This window comes from Sus scrofa, chromosome 4 (assembly GCF_000003025.6).
Source record: "Sus scrofa isolate TJ Tabasco breed Duroc chromosome 4, Sscrofa11.1, whole genome shotgun sequence".
Classification (NCBI taxonomy): Eukaryota; Metazoa; Chordata; class Mammalia; order Artiodactyla; family Suidae; genus Sus; species Sus scrofa.
In genome coordinates this window covers 81,627,531-81,649,662 of record NC_010446.5, presented here as the reverse complement: position 1 = coordinate 81,649,662, position 22,132 = coordinate 81,627,531, and the positions used below count along the sequence as shown (strand labels likewise).

Genomic DNA, 22,132 nt, shown 5'->3' with positions numbered 1-22,132 from the left:
CTCAGATCTGAGCCACCTCTGTGACCTACACCACAGCTCAAAACAACGCCAGATCCTTAACTCACTGAGCAAGGCCAGGGATCATACCCACGACCTCATGGATACTAGCCAGACTCATTACGTCTGAACCACAAGGGGAACTCCCATTACTAGATTTTAAGTAGAAATTCTGGGAGGAAAAAAGTGATCATGTTTTTACAAGATCCAGTCTCCCTTTGGAGATAAAATTTTTAATTATTTAATAATGAAAAACATTCAGGTACCTAATCTCTTTGCCTTTCAGAGATTTGGGTACATAGAGTAAAATTCAATAAACTACTTAAAGAGCAAGAAGATTTAACATAAATGATAGACCTTTACTTGCCACACTACATGGAAGGATTTTCTGTTTTCCAAAGCCCTATTTCTGAGGCTATGTAGCAAGAAACAGAAGGGGCCTGAAAAGGGCTTATTATACTTTCATAATCAAATTATTGAATAATAAAGGTTCAAGACTACCAGTAATAAAAGTAAATGCTCCTAGCTAATCCATTTAAGCTGGGCAGAAATTCATGGATCTCAAGATCTAATACTTACTAAACACATGTTAAACATGCTTAGCCATCCCCTCCCCCAAAGTACATAAGAGTTATTGAAACTGGTCTCAAGAACAAGTCCTGCCATTTCCCATTCCCTCCCTTTCCCCTGACCTTTCACTGTTTCCATTAGGAAAATGAATCTATAATAAAAAATGAGGAAGATGGAATTTAATGTGCAAAAGTAAATTTTTTAATATCCACAAAATTGGATAACACCACCACTAACCTCAAAAATTTATTTCTGAAACTTGTTCTAGATTTTCATCTCTTTCCATTTTACCCAACTATGTTCTCAATAGGCAGTATTCTGGTTAATATGGAAATAATAAGTTTCAGATACAGAGTACATTAGTTTACAAATTATTTTCATATACAGTATTTGATTTGATCCTCACAAAAAATGAACAGAAATCATCATCCTGAATTTATGAATGAGAAAATAATTGCCCAGAAAGATAACATGTTGCACAGTAAACAAACACTGAAGCCAAGATCGTAATAAGGATTAAAATTTTAGATTTCTAGCTCTATACTAGTTCCCTTATACTACAACCAACTGCTGCTTCAAAACAGACAAAAAAGAGGACTAGATAATCTGCCTGTGAATAATACTTTAGCAAAGGTTACGTCTATCTTCATCAGTAAATACAGTTAATAAATTTTGAATTGTAACAATATATGAAAGGTGAAATAATAATTACGGAGAAATATTTTGGATAAGTATTAACAGTCCTTTTCATTTATAGAGCATACAGTAATTTATAATCATTCTCTCATATATTGAGTAAGGAAGCCGAAATTTTATTAAAAGTTCAAATCCACTATTTCACATTTATGAAATGTACAGATACCAGGTAAGAGATTAGGAAAAACAGTCATCATAGAGTGCAGAGGTAAAACTTCTCTGGGGGTAATTTGGCAATGCATATCAAAAAGACTTAAAAATGCAAATGGCCTCTCACCCAATTATTCCATTTCTAACTTATCCTAAGAAAATAAGTATGGATGTGGGTAAAAATGTGCTGCAAGAATGTTTCTTTATCATATTAAACGACCAAATTAATAAATGGATTGGTTAAATCAGAGTAAATGAAAGAATAGAGTTAAAACTGATCTGGAAAAATGTATAATATATATTAAGTAAAAAAAATATATTTGTAAACAATGTACACAAGAGGATCACATTTTAAAATGCATATATATGTATATATGTGTGTGTGAGACTGGAATAATATACCAAAATATTATTAGTGATTTGTATGGTCAGCAATACTGCAAATGAATTCAACTACATTTTTTTCACTTCTGTATTTTCAAATCTCCAAAAATGACTACATTTCTGCAATAGAGTAAGTTAAATATTACATGTATAAATTAAATACATTATATGTTTATATACCATGCATTATATGTACTATACAAATATATAAAATGCATATAGCATCTATGTATTTAACTTGGAGTAGAACTATGGAAAAGAGATAATGAAATTTAGATTTACATATACCAGAAAACCCTGGAGCCATGATGCATGTCTATGGAAATACATTTTTAAAAAATAAAGCAACATGAAGAAGGTACAGCACAAAAGATGAGTCAGGAGAGAAAACAACAGCCACTTAATTAAACAAAGTGCCTAGGGTCAGAAAATAAACTTCGATTGAGCAGTACATTTTAATAACAGCAATTTTTCACATCTAATTAATGAAACTTAAAATATTAACATCTGGAAGTGAAGTAGTTTAGACAGTTTTTGAAGGAGAATGAATACGAGGTTCATAGGAAGTGTTGGAGATACTTTTGGAGAACAAGGGGCTTCAACCTTATGCTATAGACCCATCAAAAAAGATATCAGGCGAAATCACAGCAGAACACATAATGTCTATGTAAAACTACGATGTACATGAACCTGGAATGGGGTCCCCGGCCTGCCTCATCTTAGAGAAGATATTATGGAAACAAAAGTTCCAGTAAAGGGCAATTAAATTATGAAAAGGCGATTATAAGGGGAGAAATTAGTCCCTGATCTTCAAGTATAAGAGCAGAACAACAACAATAACAAAAACCTTTTCCAAAGTTTACAAGATCATAAATGTTACAGACAGGATGAAAATGGGTACTGAAAGACTAAACTAATACGGCTAAAGTTTAAACAAGTCCAGATCCAAGAAACATAAAATATATTGATGGAATAGGTAAAATATATGAGATGCATTATCCCACTGCATTTAGAATGAAATCCAAAATCCTTCCTTTCCTGGCTGTTGTGAAAACATGAGTGGACCTTGAGGGCATTACACTAAATGAAATTAGGCAGAGACAAATACTGTACAATATTACTAATATGTGGAATCTGAGAAGCCAAACTCATAGAAACAGAGAGTAGGATGGTGATCAACAGGAGCTGGGGGAAGGAGGAAACAGGCTGATATTGGTCAAGGGATACAAGCATCCAGTTAGAAGATACATAAGTTCCGGAGATTACTGTATATAGCATGGTGATTAGAGTTAACAATGCTGTATTACATATTTGAGAGTTGCTAAGGGAGTAGATTTTTTTCCCAAAAGGATATTTGCATGTTTAATAGCATTTTTTATTTTATTTTATTTTATTTTTGTCTTTTTGCCTTTTCTGGGGCTGCTCCCACAGCATATGGAGGTTCCCAGGCTAGGGGTCTAATAGGAAATGTAGCCACCGGCCTACACCAGAGCCACAGCAACTCGGGATCCGAGCTGCATCTGCATCCTACACCACAGCTCATGGCAATGCAGGATCCTTAACCCACTGAGCAAGGTCAGGGATCGAACCCGCAACCCCATGGTTCCTAGTCGGATTCGTTAACCACTAAGCCACAACGGGAACTCCCGCATTTTTTTTATTATAGTTCACTATTTATGGCTGGTCCCTGAATCAGGGGCTGGTTAGTCAGTGTACAATGTAAACAGAAAGATACAACAGTGGCAACATTTTTAAAATTAATTTTTTGTTATACAAGTAATGCGTGAATTGACTTCCTTTGATTAAAAAAATGAAGTACTGTAGTACAAGATCAAATTCCCGTTGATCAGCCCCACAAATCAAAATCTTTCCCCTAAATACTGTTTAAGAGCTTGTCTATATATTTGCCTAATATATCCAGTGAAGATAACTACTATTATCATATGGGTTAGGGTTTTGCTGTTTTGTTTTGTTTTTTTACAGAAATTGTAAACTACAAATATTCTGCAACTAAATTCACTAAAGAAAGTGTTATCTAAGTTGCTACACAGAGATCTATAATAATCTATTTTCAAAAAAAAAATCTCTTTAAATGCTCTATGATATTCCCAGCATGGACATACCATGGTTTATTTAGCCATCCCCCTACTGACAGACATTTAGGTTGTCTCCCATTTTTTCCCATTACAAACAGATTTGTCCAATCTGGTCTGCCTGGTCCTATCCCTTGAGAACAAGATTTACCACTTATACTTTGTTAAGGGCACAAAATAGCAATTGTCCTCAGGAGTATTTTATAACACATTTATAGTACTTTTTTTTTTTTTTTTCAAAATCCTGGATCCCAATAAGACTTCCTTTTTTGTCTATTTACAAAAAGTTTTGTAAAAATATACAATTGAGATACATAACATATTAGTTTCAGGTGTACAACATAATGATTCAATATTTGTATGTATTGCAAGATGATCACCAAAATAAGTCTAAATAACATCTGTCACCATGCATAATAGAATTTTTTTTTCTTATGAGAATTGTTAAGATCTACTCGTGTAGTGACTTTCAAACATGCAATACAGTACTACTAACTAGAGTCACCAGGCTGTCCATTATATATATCCCCATGACTTATTTTATAACTGTAAGTTTATACCTTTTGGTTACCTTCACCCTTTTCACCTACACCACCACCCCGCTTCTGGCAACCACCAATCTAGTTAGTCTAAGAGAGTAGACTTAAATGTTCTCATCTTAAAGAAAGAAATGGTAATTACCTAAGAGATGGAGGTAATCATTTTGTAATAGATAAGTGTATCAAATTAACATATCTTACACCTTAAAATTACACAATTGTTACATGTCAAGTATATTTCAACAAAGCTAGAGGGAAAAAGGGGGATAGAAAGGCAGAAAAAGGACAGGAAAAAAAAGAGATATATCTGAGAAAATTAGGGTATTCTATTAACCAGCTGCTATGCAGTTTTGCAAATACAACTGATTCCTGCTACAGAAGAATATAACAAGCTCTAGACTATGTTCGTAATAAAATATATAGGGGAAAAACATTTTAAATTTCAAGTTTTGTTTTAGGCTCTATACTTTCTCATTCAGTTGTAGTAAATAAAATCCTGCCCAGCTTTTAAACTGCAGTTCCTCCAAGTTAGCAGGTCCAATAACAAAAGGAATTCTGGGTGGAAAAGAAGCAAAAGCCAAGGCAAAAATAGTTAACCGATTTAGAAGAAACTTGATCAAATTGAAAAGTGGAAAACAATTCATGTAATATAATCCTGAATCATCAGTCTATTTAGCAATCATGAATCTCTCTTTGAAGGCTATTTTATTTTATTTACCTTTTCTTTTGGCTGTACCCACAGCACACAGAAGTTCCCAGGCCAGGGATCAAACCCTTGCCGCAGCACTGACAACACTGGATCCTTAACCACTAGATCACCAGGGAACTCCTGAAGCCTCTTGTAAAATAACATCAACTTTGAGATATTTGTTTAGTTTAATTCTTGTGGAACATAGCTGATAAACTTTAAAGGCCTTAATTATACTAGCAGTTCACCTTGGTTAACAGTATTTAAATCAGTGGTCTATTTTAGAAGATATATAAATTCATACCTCTTTATTAGTCAAAAGAGTCTTGGAATTATCTCCTCCATTCTCTGTAGGCGCAAAAGCAAATAAATTGATGGTTCTAGTATATTCTTTATCGTAAACAACGTGTATGTGAGATATACCTAACAGTGGCCTATCTCTGCTTCGTAAGGTAAAGGTGTTAGCCAGAACCCAACTCTGGTGCTAGAAGATACAACTGCAACAAACCAGATGCAGATAATTTAATTTCAGTGATCAGGAAGCCACACCAGCAGAGCAAACAAGCTCCATCTTCAGCTGCTTATAGAGACCACCAGCTTTGAAAGAGTACAGATGTCAGTGGTCAGGCTGAACACAGGAAAAGGGCTTTCATTTCTCTCTCTTTTTCAAAAGGCCTACTCTTTCTCTTCAAGGACTGACAGCAACAGACACAGGAGAGAGATTTGGATGCAGAAAGGATCTTGAAAATTCTACTAGAGTCAGTCTTAGGCTTTCATTAAATTCAGTTTTTCCTGATATGCAGTAAGATTGTCACTAGGTCAAAGGAGGAAGAAGCAATCTGCATGCCTTGAGATTTAAACAATTTTGCCATTCAGAGTATGTATTGTTTAAATACACTACATCCTGAACTTTGTGGATCATGATGCATAGTAAGAAATAAATATATTCTATAGCATAACCCTGTACACCCAACGCACATGCAATTTAAAACAAAAGTTTCATGAAAGTGACCCTTGCCATATGCAATGAATATGGAAAATGTTTATTTCATGTGTCTTCGTTTTAATGCTGCTACCTACCACAAATTGATTTCATGACTGAGTAATGGGATACAACCACAGTTTGAAACATACTGCTGTCTTCCCCCTGCCTACCTTTCTACCCTAATTTCCTGCTAATCTCCACCACACACCTGTACTGCTACCACCCCCACATCACCTCATAATCTAATATCTACTCTTTTTTCACATTAAACCATAAGGTCAGTTCCTGCAATACTCGACGCTCCTTTGATCTTGTTGTTAGTTTGCCTAGAACCCTTCCCTCGTTCACTGCAGTTTATCATTCAGTCCATTCAGACAAAGCTCACTTCCTTAGAGGAGCCTTCATTTACCACCCAATTTGAAAGAGCCACCACACCCAACTCCAGGCAGAATAAGAGGATAGGGATAGAAGTTCACTGATCTTAGGGTTGTTGGGAATTCTGAATGAAAAAATATCAGACAGGCACAAAAAAACAGTATTCCACAAATGTCACTTACTATCTCCCTATGCCATGGTACAGATCACCAAATTCCAGCTATTGAAATTCTATTCCACTTGCTTTGTGGATTTTCTGATTCTGAAAAGTGAAAATTCCATCCTCCAATATCCCCCAAGTACTTGGTACCCTCACAGACACTTAACACATTCTTATTTTTTTTTAATTTATTCAGCTGAGTGCCTAATACAATCTAAGCAATGGCAGTGAACAAAATAAAGATCCATTCCTCTAACAGATCAAGTCTAGTAAGAGTGACAAACCTATTAAATAATTTCAACTGAATGTGGTAAGTACAATAAGAGAAATGTGTACTGTGTAAAGTTGTGACAAAAAAAGAATGAAGAGTCAACTCTCTCTGAGTAGAGAAAGAAGAAAAACACCTAACCTAGGAATGAAGAATCAATAGGAGTTTGGCTAGCAAACATGGCAGTAAAGGTATTCCAGGTGGAAGGAACAGCATGTGCAAAGTAGAGGAAAGAGGCTTACCACCAGTTTGCAGTTGCTTGGAATGTTCAATGAAAAGGCAAGTAACTAAAAGAATGTCTAAGAAAGTTTCATGACAGAAGCAAGACAGGTTAAGTCCTAGATCATAGAAGGCTTTGTATGCCATTCCAGATAGGCTGAATTTTTATACTGTTGGGAATGAGGAGTCTAGAGTTCTAAAGCGGTAATTAACATCAACAGATTTAGGGTTCAGTAAATTCCTTCTTGTGGTAGAGAAAATAATGAATTGAAGAATTACCAGACCAGAGTGTTAAAGACACTACTACAACAGTGCAAGCAAAAGCTGAGGAGATCTCGGAGTTCCCGTCGTGGCACAGTGGAAATGAATCCAACTAGGAACCATGGGGTTGTAGGTTCTATCCCTGGCCTCGCTCAGTGGGTTAAGGATCCAGAGTTGCCATGAGCTGTGGTGTAGGTTGCAGAGGCTGCTCAGATTTGGCATTACTGTGGCTGAAGCATAGGCTGGTAGCCGTAGCTCTGATTACACCCCTAGCCTAGGAATCTCCATAAGCCTCGGGTGAAGGCCTAAAAAAAGCGAAGGAAAAAAAAAAAAGAATTGAGGAAATCTGAAACTAAACCAGAATCAGGTGACCAACTGAACAGAGAAGACATAGGAGAGAAAGGAGTGTAGGAAAACTCTGGTTTCTGGTTTAGGTTATAAATATAGTGGTAGCATCAACTTGGTGAAACAAAAAAAGCCAGGTGAAAAGACAGCAAGTTCAGTTTTGGTTGAGTTTGAGGGGCCTTTGTGGTAACCAGCTAGAAGTGTCCAGGTCTTACCAGATCTGAGATGAAACTGAAATTTAAGAATGAATGCTTACCAGGTCTGAGATGAAACTGAAATTTAAGAATGAATGCTTAGGCATTAGTGGAACACTTGTGTGTGGATGAAATCAGCCAAAGAAAATGGACAGACTAAGAAATTAAGGAATGAATCCCAGAGAATGGCATTTAAAAAGTAGGCAAAGCCAGTGGGGAAAAAAAAAAAGAAGGAATGAATGATGATGAGCTTCATCTATCAAAGAGAGGCTAAATAAATTTTGAGAAGAAACTCCTGGATTTGGCCATAAGAAATTTAAGCAAGAACAACTTCATGAAGCCATTAGAGGAATTCAGATAACTGAGTGCTGAGGATGAAAGTAAAGAGCTGAATTTGATACAAATGGAAGCACTATGCTTTCAAGCAGTTTACTGATAAATGGGAGGACTAGGCAATAAACTGAACGAACACAGGCTGGGGGTGTGCTTTTGTTTTATTTCATTTTCTTAAGGTGTATGGCTTGAACACGGGGGGGGGGGTGGGGGGAGAAGGAAATGGTGAGGAAGAGGCTGAAAGCACAGGAAAGAAAAAAATATAACCAAAAGCAGAAAGTCCTATAAGGAATGGGAGGGAATAAAATCTAGAGCAAAGATGGAAGCATTATCCTTCAATACCTGTTTCTCTGAACTAGAAACACAAGACCTAACAGAGAAAGAAGGGGTGGTGGGTGGATCTCTGTTTGTTGTTGCTGTTCTTTCTTTCTAGAGCCACACCTGTGGCATATATAAGTTCCCTCGCTAGGAGTCCAATCCGAAGCCTACACCACAGCAATGCCAGGTTCTGGCTAAATCCTAAGCGGCAGCTTGCAGCAATGCCAGATCCTTCACCCACTGAGCGAGGCCAGGGATCAAACCCACATCCTCATGGATACTACTCTGGTTTTTAATGCATAGAGCCACAACGGGAACTCTGGGTGGGTCTCCATATTTAATTTCATAGCCATACCTGGCATTCTCGAACATGTGATCGAATGAAAATCATCTATAGGCTTTTTTAAAAATGCAAATATGGAGCCTGTTTCTATTCATGCAGAATTTCTGAAGGTGAAGCTCTAGCAAGTGAATTTTCCAGAAGTGATTTCCAAGTGATATTATGGAGTATTCCTGTTAAAAGGTAATCAACTGTATAATTTAGGGCTAGTGCAAAATGCAGCTATTATTAGGTGGCCCTTAGGGTGTGGAACGGTACTCGGCCCTCAAGAGAGCAAAGACTACAGGATTCAGAGAGATTCGGATCAGTCATGAAAAAGTCAAATAAACATCACCACATACTTTTAAATGAAGCGTGTTAAAGTGAAGCTGAGAGGTTGAAAAAAATGCAATGATGAAAAATGCATACATCTCCAATGTTTGACCGAAATAAGGTCTCACCTCAGACTACTAGACTCCGTGTCTTAGCCTTAAACTTCCTGTCACAATACTCTACAGGCTCAGCAGGACCAAAGTGTAATTCAGGGTGCTGCAAGAAGTAGGGAAAGCGAGGAAATTGCACGGACAGTTCCTGGAAAGGGACAAAGAAATAACCAGCCGAAGGTAGAAGCGATCTGGATGCCTCTCAACGCCCAGACGCCCCAGGACCTGGGACAAAGCATAAACAAGACCGCGATGCCTTTCTTCTGACACCGCCTTGCACTCACCATCGCCTCGGGATCTCAGCACCAGGAAATAGGTAACTTTGCGACTGGAAAACACCTACACCAACACCAACGCCAGGTTACTCTGGCAACAGAGCCCCACCTACTGCCGGACTCGGAGCGGGCCGCCACTACCCCGCCCCTTTGTCCTTAGTGGCTGGGAGTAAATAGAGCTCCGCCCACCCAGCCGACCGACCCGCCCCTTCACGCCGTAGCTTGGAGCAACGGAACACCACCTACCTCTTTCCAGCATCATCACTTCCGTTTGGTTGAAAGGCGACCCGGAAGTTCAGGCTTATATGCGGCTAGGGTCCAAGTATTCTTTTTTTTATTTTTTAATAAGAGTCTACCCAGTTTTGTTTTACTGAAGTCTTGAATCGTATATTCTGCGTCACTGCGTCACTTGAGTTTAAATGGCACCAAAAGTGTTTTCCTTCTGAAAAGTATTCCGGAAACGAAACCCTGAGTAATCGGAAGTAATTAGCCGTGAACCAAAAGCTTGATGTCCCCAAGGTTGGGGCGGATCGGCTTCGGAATGCTAGAGGAGTGTGCGCGGAAGTTAACCCGTGATATCTAGCCAAAGAACCTGTAAAGTGAGGCCCCCTGCAATTGGGAGAGTAAGAATCTGAGAGGTAAGTCCAGGAAAGGGCTTGTGTAACTGAGAGGGGATTTTGGAAAGGGACAGAGGTTTGGATTGAAGTGTGTTGTTCATTCAGTCGCTTTAGATTTAAGGAAAGGTTGCCCGTTGTTCCAGGAAGGTTTGTTCAGACAGGGACGGAACTTTGGATTTGACTTCTGGGGATGGCAGAGGTTGACAGGATTGTCGCTTCCACTCCTGCCACCTTCATACCTGTTACACACTCCAGACCCACCCCCACCCCCTTCAATTAGTATTTGCCTGCAGACCTTTGTACATTTCCCTGCGCATCTTCCGAGGGTTCATTGCTCTTGCGAAGGGTCTTTGGAGAGCTATTTTTCAGAACAGTGGCGGCGGGGGTGTGACTTTTAAGGAAGGTAGGCACGGAAGACGCTATGCTGAGTTATATCGAGTACTCAAGAGTTATCATTTTTGTGAGTGAAACCATTTGTCATCTAGTGCCTGGTTCATCATTCGTGATCACTGCATTAGTATTACCTTCCTTCTCATGTTCTCGCCTGAATCTTAGTAAGACTAAGATTTAGTAAGGTCATGCATACATTCTGAAAATATATGCTATGACATTTTAATTTTTACCAAGAAATGCAAATTAAGTTATTATGAATTTTTTGTCACTTGTTAAACATCTAAACAGAAGCTCCTCTGTCATGTAGTGAACAAAATAGTGTCCATGTCTCCTGAGAAGGTAATTACTTTAATACCTTTTTTTTTCCCCTTTTTTGGGCTGCATCCGCAGTATTTGGAGTTTCCTAGGCTAGGGGTGGAATCCGAGCTAAGCTGCTGGCCTACAACACAGCCACAACAGCACACTATCCAAGCTGTCTCTGCGACCTACACCGAAGCTCATGGCAACACCAGTTCCTTAACCTACTGATCTAGGCCAGGGATTGAACCCGCAACCTCACGGTTGCTAGACGGATTCGTTTCCACTGCACCAGGACTGGAATTCCTAATTACTTTTAAGTTCCTGGTATCTATCAATAATACAGAGCACCTGTAGTAACTACAGTACTATTTCTGAGCTAAATTTAAGGACGCATATCTGATAATTTAGAGTATATAGGTGATAATTTAGAGTATACCAGTGAAGCAGGAATTTGAAAGTAAACCACCTCTCATTTTTTTTAAGACATTGGGTAGTCATAACAATATCACCTTGTGAAAAAGGGGTGTAAGGGGCACTCCCTAAATGCAGGTTTACTAAATGAAGAAGCAAGTAGAATATCATAATCTTTAAATGACAGGGACTTAATGAATGTGTTTATATGGTATTGTTTTAATTATTTCATTTTATTCATATTTAGGTTTTTCAGTAGAAGCCCGGGGTACATTTTCATTTTTAAAAAAATGACTACTCTTGAAGGTTTAGAAACCAAAGGTAAGTTTTCTTCCTTTGATGATAATTGTTTTAAAACATGGAATTTATGATGATAGGACAAAGGATTGTTTGAGCCAGGTAGCAAAATCTCACAGAACCCTTAGGAATTATTTGTTTCACATCTCTTCGTATTTGTCTTTTAATGCACTGTTTACATCAGTACTTCAGGTATACAGTTGAATATTAGCATCATTTGATAATATTTATTACTACTGTTTATGTCTACTATTGTTAAACATTTAGTATAAAGCAAATTTTTACATCTATGTTCTCTGCCCACTAGAAGATTAGATTTAAATAAATAAGAGTATACATTTTCAAAATTTAGGTAGATGGACAAAAAACTGTGTGTATGTTTCTGTGTCCAAATTTCTCCTTTTTATAAGTACATCAGTCATATTGGATTAGAAGTGCACACTACTTCAGTACGATGTCATCTTAACTAATTACATCTGCAGTGACTCTGTTCCCAAATAAGGTCACATTCTGAGGTATGGTGGATTCAACATTATGAATGTTTTGAGTATTTGAAGCGGGACACTTTTTTTTTTTTTTTTTTTTTTTTTTTAATTTTTAGGGCCGCATCCACAGTACATGGAGATTCCCCGGCTAGGGGTCAAGTTGGGGCTGTAGCTGCCAGACTATACCACAGCCACAGCAATGCAGGATCCAAGCTGAGTCTGCGACCTACACCACAGCTCACGGCAACGCCGGATCCTTAACCCACTAAGCAAGACCAGGGATCAAACATTCATCCTCATAGATGCTAGTCAGATTTGTTAACCGCTGAGCCATGACAGGAACTCCCAGGACACAATTTAAATCAGAACACTTGCTAATTACAGTAATTACTTTTTAATCCTGCCTTACTTGTCCTTTGTGTGATGTTTCATACTGTGATCTTTCCTACCTTTTGAAATACTTTATTTCCTTGATTACCATGACTTCATTCTTATATTACACCTACTTTGTGGCCTTTTCTTGTCCAATACAGTAGCCACATGTCCCAATTTCTGTATAAATTAATATTTTTAAAACTTAATAGCCCTGTCACTGATGACTGTTGTATAAAACAGATATAAAACATTTCCATCATTGTATAAAGTTCTGTTTGACACCACTACTCTAGAATATAGTTCTTTTTAATCTTCCTCTTTTGATTTATCCTTTAAATATTAATGTTTTTCAGCCCTCTTTCTCTTCTACTTTCACAGCTTTGGTTATTATCTATAAGAATAGCTTCCAAATCTATCCATAGCTCAGATCTCTTCCCTTTTGATTCAGACCCTTATAGCCTACTGACTGTCTTCACATAGACATTGGTAACAGTCTTAGCACATTCCCAAGTGAACTCCTGACTCAGGTTATTCTTGAGTGGAATGAATTATGGAGGTTGGTGCTGTCAATGACAGATGGGAAACTTATTTTCTAGAAGCCAGTTTTGTAGCAATCAGATCTCCAACAGCAAACTCTTTAGAGGAGGATTAAATGTATTTAGGAAGTGAAGATCATGCCAATAAATATTTAATTGAATTTATTTAAGTTTGTGCAACAGCATTTCAGAGTTACCAGAGATTTTTTATGGTATTAGAATAAACAAACCATAAACTCTAAATGAAAAAATAAACTGGGGATTAATAGGAAATAAGAACAATTAAATCATAACTAATATGAAAGTAATTAGCATGGTGCTTGGCAAAAAGCAAAAACTAAATATGACATCATTAGTAATTAAAACAGTTATTACAAGGCCTCTGTGAAATTAATTTTTTAAATTATTTGTTGTTACTTGTTTGTAATGAGGATTAGAGTTATAAAGTACTTTCACATAGATTATTTCATTTGATCTTAATTGTACAGTAAGGGAGATAATTCAGCTATTAGTCCTAATCCTACATAATGTCATATTAACTGTTAGTGAAGAAAAGTTCCTTGTATCACCTGGCCTGAGAAAGGGTGCACTTATTATGATTGACATTTGTCAGTTGCCTGCATTTCCTGTAACTGCCTCAGAAGAGAAGCGAGATTGACTTAAAGGGACAGAACTTCCTCTCAGTAGATATTTGAGCAATACTATCATCATGAGAGAGATGTGTCATTGCTTCTAGGGCTGTTTTTGAGAGGGATATATACAATAAATGACAACAGTTAGAAAATTAGACTGTGAATCCAAAACTTTTCTTGGTAGTAAGGTTGAAATTAAAAGGGATTAAAGTCAGATAGTTTAGTGAAATAGACCATACATGAAATAGACCATACAGATAGTTCAGTGAAATAGACCATATGAGATGTTATAAGTATTTATAATTCCATAAAATAGTCTTAACTTTTAGCCCTAGTTCTGTGGAATAATGGGTATTAGGTGAAAAAGGACTCCATGAGCAGATAAATTTGGGAAATGCTGGATTAAAGGAGAGATTATACTATCTGACTCCTCAGAGTCTTTAATATACTAATGTAGACTGTGCAACTCCAAGAAATATAGTATGCAGCATTGCCCATGCTTTTTTGACCAGGGAACTCCTTATTTGTGGAGTCTGTGACAAAAGGAATGTTTGGATTCCACATCAGTAAATGTGAGCCTAACTCTTAAGTCCATTGTCTATATTTTTCTAATTTAATGGTAACTAAACTTTATTAGGTGATACTGGTGACATTTAAAAGAATATTAATTTAAAATTACCAACTGGGAGTTCCCATTGTGGCTCAGTGGAAATGAATCTGACTAGCACCCATGAGGATGAAGGTTCGATCCCTGGCTTTGCTCAGTGGATTAAGAATCTGGCATTGCCATGAGCTGTGGTGTAGGTTGCAGACATGGCTCGGATCCCACGTTGCTGTGGCTGTGGTGTAGGCCTGCAGCCTACAGCTACAGTTCAACCCCTAGCCTGAGAACCTCCATATGCTGCGGGTGCAGCCCTAAAAAGACAAAAAAAAAAAAAAATTACCAAGTGATGAACTGTAATTTGTTTAACTGTTTTATAGCAGATCTGCATAGATCTGAAAAGTTTGTCAAAGTATATCCGAGTTAGGAATTAATGATTTTCCTGTATAGGAAAACAAATTAAGCAGTTTGGGGTTTTTTTTTATTTGTTTTGGTTTTGTCTTTTTTCCCTGCGGTCACACATGCAGCACAGTGCAGGCTAGTGGTCCAGTTGTAGCTGCAGCTTCAGGCCTAGGCCACAGCAGCACTGGATCTGAGCCACATCCGTAAACTGCACTACAGCTTGTGGCAACACCAGGTCATTAACCCACTGAGTGAGGCTGGGGGTCAAATCTGCATCCTCATGGACACTATGTCAGGTTCTTAACCCTCTGAGCCACAATGGGAACCCCTAAGCAGTTTTTAAATGAGTTAATTATTAGATGTTGAAAAGAAATCTAGGTAGTATGTTAATGTCAGCATTTATGAACTTCAGTAAGCACTTACATACTTTTTCTGCACCAAATACCATTTCATTAAGCTGATGATATAAAAATTAGGAGGCAGTCCCTGCCTTGAGGAGCTCTCAACAGTTTAGTCTCTGAAAGAAACAAACTCTTGTATCATGACTGATGTCTGTGACTAGCAGTGCCTTTCACAAGACCAGCAGCACATTTCTGTGAAATGCATGGCTGCGTGCACCACCACCCCCCTTTCACCCTTCTAGCATATATCCTGATATTCCCCCTTTCCTCTTTGGGGCTGTATCTCAGAGCTATCTGAAATACTGCTGCCTGGGCTGTCCTTAAGTGGAAGAAACAAAGGATATCACAATCACCTGCAAAAACAGCCATCTCCAAGGTGAGCTCCCAGGGCTGTGAAAACTCAGGATACTGCTCCCTCCCCCCACCCTCTCCTTAGGTGAGGTGTGTGTCAAAGGAATTGTTTCAGTGAGCCCCTACCTCTTTTGTTCCTGCTATCTGCCCTTTGCTGCAAAAACTCCCATACCTCCTAGCTCCTCCCTGGCCTCCTCCTTGGACTTAAGGCAACTTGTGATGTTGTCTCCCAGGCTTAAGTCCTCATTTTGCCCCAAATAAAACGTAACTCTCAGCTTTCAGGTTGTGCTTTTTTTTTTAAGTCGACAGCTTTGGAATACCGCCCCAAAGAGGTAAGGGGGAATATCAGGACATATACTATAAGGGTGAAGGGGAGGTACATGCAGTCATGCATGTGTTTCACAGAAGTTTGCTTCTGGTCTCATGAAGGGTACTACCAGTCACAGACATGAGTCATGAAGGATTTTAGTGTTTTTCTAGAAATGAGGAAATGTAAGAATTGGGCACATAAAGTCTTCTAAAAATATCTGACTATCTGAAGACCTGTTCTTCCAGTTTTCCCAGAGCACAGAGTGCCTCACTCCTAATATGCACACTGAACTCTGCTCAGGGGGTGCTCTGAGCTGCAGGTTGATAGCCGCAGTGGCTCAGAATTTAATCCTTGTAGAGACTGAAGGCAAGTGCCAAACTTCACAAAGAAAGGGAAGGGGAGGAATTAAATTGTCTCCATGCTTCCTTGAGGCTTTTAATACTTAATAAATCCGTACACAAAGGAAAAATATCCCATACAAAGCAACATCATTACTCCCATCTTACTTGTTCAAGGTCCCAAGCATCAACTTTCACCCTCCTAGGTCTAGGCCCTGGCTAAGAGGAGGGGGTCCCTGCACTGGCCAGTTACCCTGCCTAGGAGCCTTTGTCCAGCACCCAGTCTGGGTCCTCCTACCAGTGCCCAGGCCTGGCTAAAGAGGCAGATGTCAGTGGGCAGTGCCCTCTGGGCCAGGTTCCCAGCCTCTGCAGCTGTCATCACTGAGGGATCAAGGTGCCCAGGACCCAGCAGGCCCTCAAGCTCCTTATGCCAAGCAGATGGCAGCCGGGCCCATGGACTATAACCAAGGAAGACTGCCACCACCATTACTTTGCAGAGGTGGGGCCTGAGCCGGGCCAGTAGGGGAATGTGGTGAGCACTCTGGAGCGCTGCAGGACTCAGCCCTAAGCCTTTCCGAGGCCCCCAGCTCACCTGCCTGCCTGAGGCCAGAGAGCCTAGAGGGCCTGGGTAGAAGGCAGCAGTGCTTCTCAGAGCGCTCTCTTTGCCACAAGGACCACTGCTCTAGTGACTTTTGGTGGAGGGGACCTTTAATGGTTCTGAACTAGTGGCCAGTGCCAACAGCTATGTGTCCACCTCACCTCTATTACATAAATGTTGGCAAACTGAGGCTCTTGGGTCTCCTAAGAATCTCTGCAATCAGTTTGGTAATAAGGAACACTAATTTTGAATCCCACTTAAGCCAAGTGTTATCCCAAACAAAAAAACAACTCTTTTCTTCTCAGCATTAGACCTATATTACAAAAAAAAAAAAAAAAAAAAAAGCTTTACTCAATTATTATTGTTTTTTGGTTGCTGGTTTTGTTGTTTTTTTGTCTTTTTGCCATTTCTTGGGCCGCTCCCGCGGCATATGGAGATTCCCAGGCTAGGGGTCGAATCAGAGCTGTAGCCACCAGCCTACACCAGAGCCACAGCAACGTGGGATCCGAGCTGTGTCTGCAACCTACACCACAGCTCATGGTTATGCCGGATCCTTAACCCACTGAGCAAGGCCATGTACTGAACCCGCAACCTCATGGTTCCTAGTCGGATTTGTTAACCACTGTGCCATGACAGGAACTCCCTATATTATAGTTTGAGTTTTATCTTTAAAATTTTTTTTCTTTCTATATATAAATGCCTATATAGTGTTCTTAATTTCACCTTATGGTCCACAAAGCCAAAATATTATTATCTGGCCCTCTATGGAAAAAGTTTGCCAGTGTCTATTTAGGATATTATTTGTTCTCTCCTTATATTTCACCAGTTTGGGGGAAGGCAGTAAGAACAAATCATAAATCTTATGTTTTAATTTGTTGATAAGTGGAAGTTAATGTTGATGAATAACTGAAAAATACAGTGGAGAAGAAGAGGAGTTGATGTTTCACTTTACTTAAACAGTACTCATAAGTACAGGGCTGGTGCAGTAGATCTTCATTATCCCACTTGACCGAAGGTAAGGACTCACAAGTGTACGCTGGATTGGGCCTAACACATATGTAATAAAGGTTTCTATGTGTGTCACAGGAAAAATAGAATTAAGAAAGTATGTTACCAGGTGAGAATACGTAAAGCCCTGGCTCTCACTTGCCTCCTTGCCCATGTACATTAGCTAGAAGCATGTCACAAAGAGGGACTGCCCATTTGATACATGGTACAACTTTGGTACTTATAAATGCTTGAGTAAGTAGGACAGTTTAAATAAAGAGTAAATTGAGGTTGAACCAAGTTGGTTGAATTTCTTGATTAGAATTGTATGACATACTTTGGTACAACTTTGGTACTTATAAATGCTTGAGTAAGTAGAACAGTTTAAATAAAGAGTAAATTGAGATTGAACCAAGTTGGTTGAATTTCTTGATTGGAATTGTATGACATACTTTGTTTGAAAAGAGACTTCTGTTAAACATTTCTTTGCCTTTTAAACTTAGCATTAACCATTTTGTGATTTGCTGTTGAATCTTTATTACCTGAAATTCCAACTCACAAATGTTGTAACTTGCCTAGAAACTGAATTTCACCTTAACGGAATGTCACACCTGCTTCTTATTTCTTCAGCTTCAGTGGGCCTGAGTGGTATAATTCTAATTATGTTTTTGTTTTGTTCATTTATTATTAGTCTTTAGTTAATTCGTGATTCTACATTACTTCTTTTTTTTCTTTTTTTTTTTTTTGGCCACACCCATGGCATGTGGAAATTCTGGGGCCAGGGATTGAACCCATGCCACAACAGTGACAATGCTGAATCCTTAACCCACTGAGCCACCAGAGAACCCCAACATTACTTTTTAAATCCCAGAATGTCTTAGTGATAAAATTAAATTTGCGTTTGATAGAGTTAGACAACTTAAAACCCAGATTTTACAAGCATGGGAACAGGCCTTTATTTTTGAAACAGTTCAGTGGAAATTGTTCTGGGTGCTAATGTGCTACAGCATGAACTAAAATACCAAAGCCTCTATTTCACTTTCTGAAGTTTTCCTTTGTCTTTTCCAACATAGAGTCAGTCCTGAAGTCCAAGATATGTCTTTGTTACATTTAATACAGAAATGACAAACTATTTTAGTCTAATATAAAATGTTTTGTTAAATAGAACACATTAATTATACCTCAAATGTTTTTCAGGGAGTTCCCATTGTGGCTCAGCAGGTTAAGAACCTGACTGTCTCTGAGCCTGTGGGTTGGTTCCTTGGCCTCACTCAGTAGGTTAAGAATCCAGCGTTCCCACAAGCTGCATTGTAGATTGCAGATGTGGCTCGGATCCTCTGTTGCAGAGGCTGTGGCGTAGGCCTGCAGCTATAGTCCCAATTTGACCCCTAGCCCCAGAACTTCCATATGCTGTAGGTATCGCCATAAAAAAAAAAAAAAAAAAAAAAAAAAAAAGATGTCTCTTTCTACCTCCGATCTAACTAACTTAGAATTCCTAGTACTATGCTACATACTTGAAAAAACTCACAAAAAATCTGTTAAATTAAAAAGTAGGCCTAAAGTCTGGTGATATAACTTTGTAAGACTTTAGCATAAACAAATAAAAGAATTATATTTTATGACATTAAGCTTTCTTTCTCCCTTTAATCAAGATTAAAAGAATAATATGAAAGCAATAGGATCTAACAAATAATGAGTGCTTACTGTGCCAAACACTGTTCCAAACACTTTACACGTATTTTTATTTACTTGTGAGTATTGCATTAGCTCATGGGAATGGAACATGCAAAAATAAAACTAAAGACGTAATAGATCTGCTGATACATCAGTAGAGTTATTTTGTGAGTTCGACAGTGCAGATCTTCACCTGGCCCATATATTCTATATATGGGTATTTATTCAAAGTAAATAATTCAGAAGTTGAGAAAAACCTGCTGGCATAAAAGTATTCATTAAAACATTTTTATAATGAAAAATCAGGAGGAGTCTAAACATCTACAAATAGAATAATAATTAAATAGTGTTGTATTAACTTGAGAAAATAATGTACTCATAAAATGAAAAATATGAAGACTAGCGTAATAGAAAAATATATTAAGCTTATAAAGTTATGATTATAAGCATATAAAATATTAAATTTAAAGTAATGAGAAGTTATTTTAGAGTGATTAGAATATAGGTAATTTTTTCTTCTTTATACCTTTTAATAATGTAATATTTTTAAAAATAGTGATAGAAACCAGAAGACGTGACTGTGTGTGAAGATAATCTGCTCTACTCTATAGTTTCTCTGAGTGTGTGTTTGTGTGTGTGTATAGTTTCTGTGTGTGTGTGTGTGTGTGTGTGTGTGTGTGTGTGTGTATATATAAACAAAGTTTGGAAGAAAAAGAAGCTTATTAAAAAATAGAATCCTATTAAATAAATCTAAGGAGTATATTCTTGGTAGGTATTTTCCTTGCTGTGAAATATCTTGACAGGTAATTTTTTCATAATAATTTTCTTAACATTATCCTGAGCAAGCTTGCCATCTTCTAAATGAAGAATTCTATGTCTAGGGCCAGGATCCAGAAACCAAGGTGACAGCGGTCTTTGTTTGAAATTGAAATATTTGTATATTATAAATCCCTCTGTACTTTAGAAATTCTTCAGAAAAGTTTAATAAGACCTTATTATTGCCCTTACTTAAATGACTGTTCTCCTCTAACTGCATGTGTTACAGTGAAACATGGTTAATCTTTAATTAGTATAATTAATTAATAATTAATAATTAATTGACCAGGACATGGTACTGATATCTAATAGTAATTGAGACCAAGGACATACTTTGGCATAAAAAATGTTTTTTTTAAAAAAAAAAACTAGGGCTAAAAACTGTAACTGCAATGTATACATCTAAGGATAACCTGACCCCCTTGCTGTACAGTGGGAAAATAAAAAAATTAAAAAAAAAAAACTAGGGCTTTGTTGCCTGTGAAACTCAAAAGTTCATCGTTGTTACCATTGTTATATGTGCTTGTTCTTTTCCTCTCCCCTTGTTACTATGCATTTATTGTTCATCAGATACAGAGTACTGGGTGCAAGGTACTTTACTAGGAATGTAAGTGGTAAACAGGAGACACACAGTCCCTCCTCTCATGGAACTTATATCTTAGCCTAGATATAAGGCACAGACAGTGTACAATTAATTACACTGAAAATATATTTGCCATTTTGATAGTGAAAAGAGACATGCAGTCTTCCTAATCACAGTAGATTAGAGAATGGCTTCCTTTAGAAAAGGTTGGACTGAGATTTGAAGGATGATTAGGAGAGAATAAGTTAGGAAGACAATTCCAAGAAGAAATGTATACAGAAAAAGAGGAAGGCTTTTGCTCCCATGGAGACACTAAATTTAAAAGTAAGACTTGAACTTGGGATCAAGGGAGTGAATGGCCTAAGTTAAAACCTAGGAGATAGCCAAGAGGCCTGATCACAGAGGGCCCTTAGACTATAGTAAGGATCTTGGTCTTTATTCTGAGAGTGATGAGAAGCCATTCAATGGTTTGATGTGGATCAGAGCTGAACTTTTTTTCAAGCTCATTATAACTGTTATGTAAATTCTGTGGGCTTCTATAACCCAGCAAATGCGGCTGTTAGCAAAGGCAATAAGTTCAGGTTGATAAGGTAATAGCTCTGGTTTGTGGAAGGCCTCCCAGACCTATAACAGCTCAGCTCTGGAATCAGAATCGGAGTAAATCCTAGTTTGACACTTAATGATTTGGACAAGCTGTTTAACCTCTCAGAACCTCTCTTTCTGTCTACAAAGTGGGTACTCTTGTGCTTACTTCGTGAGACTTGTAAAAATTAAATGATGTTGATGCATCTGAAGGACTTAGCCCTCGGCACATAGTAAATTGAATAAAAGCTAGTTATTACTGTTCATAGGCATTGGCCTCCATCTTCTCAGATGTGCTGCACTTGTAAAATGGCAAGGCATCTAACTAGTAGCTCATAGGGGTGTTACTGAATGTACTAATTCAGGAACATGGCATAGGTTAGGTATCATCTCAGCCACCTCCTCAAGGATTGCAGCATTTAACCTTCTAGCTTATTCATTATTTCTAAGCTCTACACTGTTTATTTTCTTCAGTCAGTTAGTGAAAGTAGCACTTTCTTAGAGAAAGATGACTCAATGAAATTTTTCTTAACACTACTCAATTTGAGATAAGGAAAAATAGGAGAAAAAGAAACAAATATTTTTGTTATTTGACTGGAGCAATGGTAGTATAGTGGTGAGCACAGCTGCCTTCCAAAGGTTATGTGAGGTAAGAATGGCTAGCCAGGTTTGGCTTATATGAGGGAAGATAGTTTAATTGTATTTTAGTAAACTTGTGTGGCAGGGTTTTAAGTGTTTGGAGGAAGGGGATGGGAGCTATTTATTGAATGTCTGCCATTTAATTCTGTGCAAAATACTTCCTTTTTTTAATTATTATTTTCCTAATACAAT

The 22,132-nt window shown here is 37.9% G+C and overlaps 2 protein-coding genes across 4 annotated transcripts in view; one reads left to right on the top strand and one right to left on the bottom strand.

Moving 5' to 3' along the window:
- NME7 (NME/NM23 family member 7) overlaps positions 1–9,756 on the bottom strand; it is a 272,370-nt gene extending 262,614 nt beyond the window's left edge. The window contains exons 1-2 of one of the 3 annotated variants that reach the window (XM_021089441.1): positions 9,622–9,755; positions 9,356–9,485 (exon numbers count right to left, since the gene is read on the bottom strand). Coding sequence is in view for 2 of the 3 variants with exons in the window: in XM_021089439.1 (XP_020945098.1) it covers positions 9,622–9,624 (3 nt within the window). In the remaining variant the exon portion in view is untranslated. Of the gene's footprint in view, positions 1–9,355; positions 9,486–9,621 lie in introns of all 3 variants that reach the window. The other 2 variants (XM_021089439.1, XM_021089440.1) reach the window with 2 other exon arrangements.
- The window catches only part of BLZF1 (basic leucine zipper nuclear factor 1), a 42,477-nt gene continuing 30,219 nt past the window's right edge, over positions 9,875–22,132 (top strand). The window contains exons 1-2 of the mRNA XM_003355067.4: positions 9,875–10,250; positions 11,581–11,654. Coding sequence (XP_003355115.1) covers positions 11,624–11,654 — 31 coding nt within the window. The 5' untranslated portion in view covers positions 9,875–10,250; positions 11,581–11,623. The remainder of the gene's footprint in view (positions 10,251–11,580; positions 11,655–22,132) is intronic.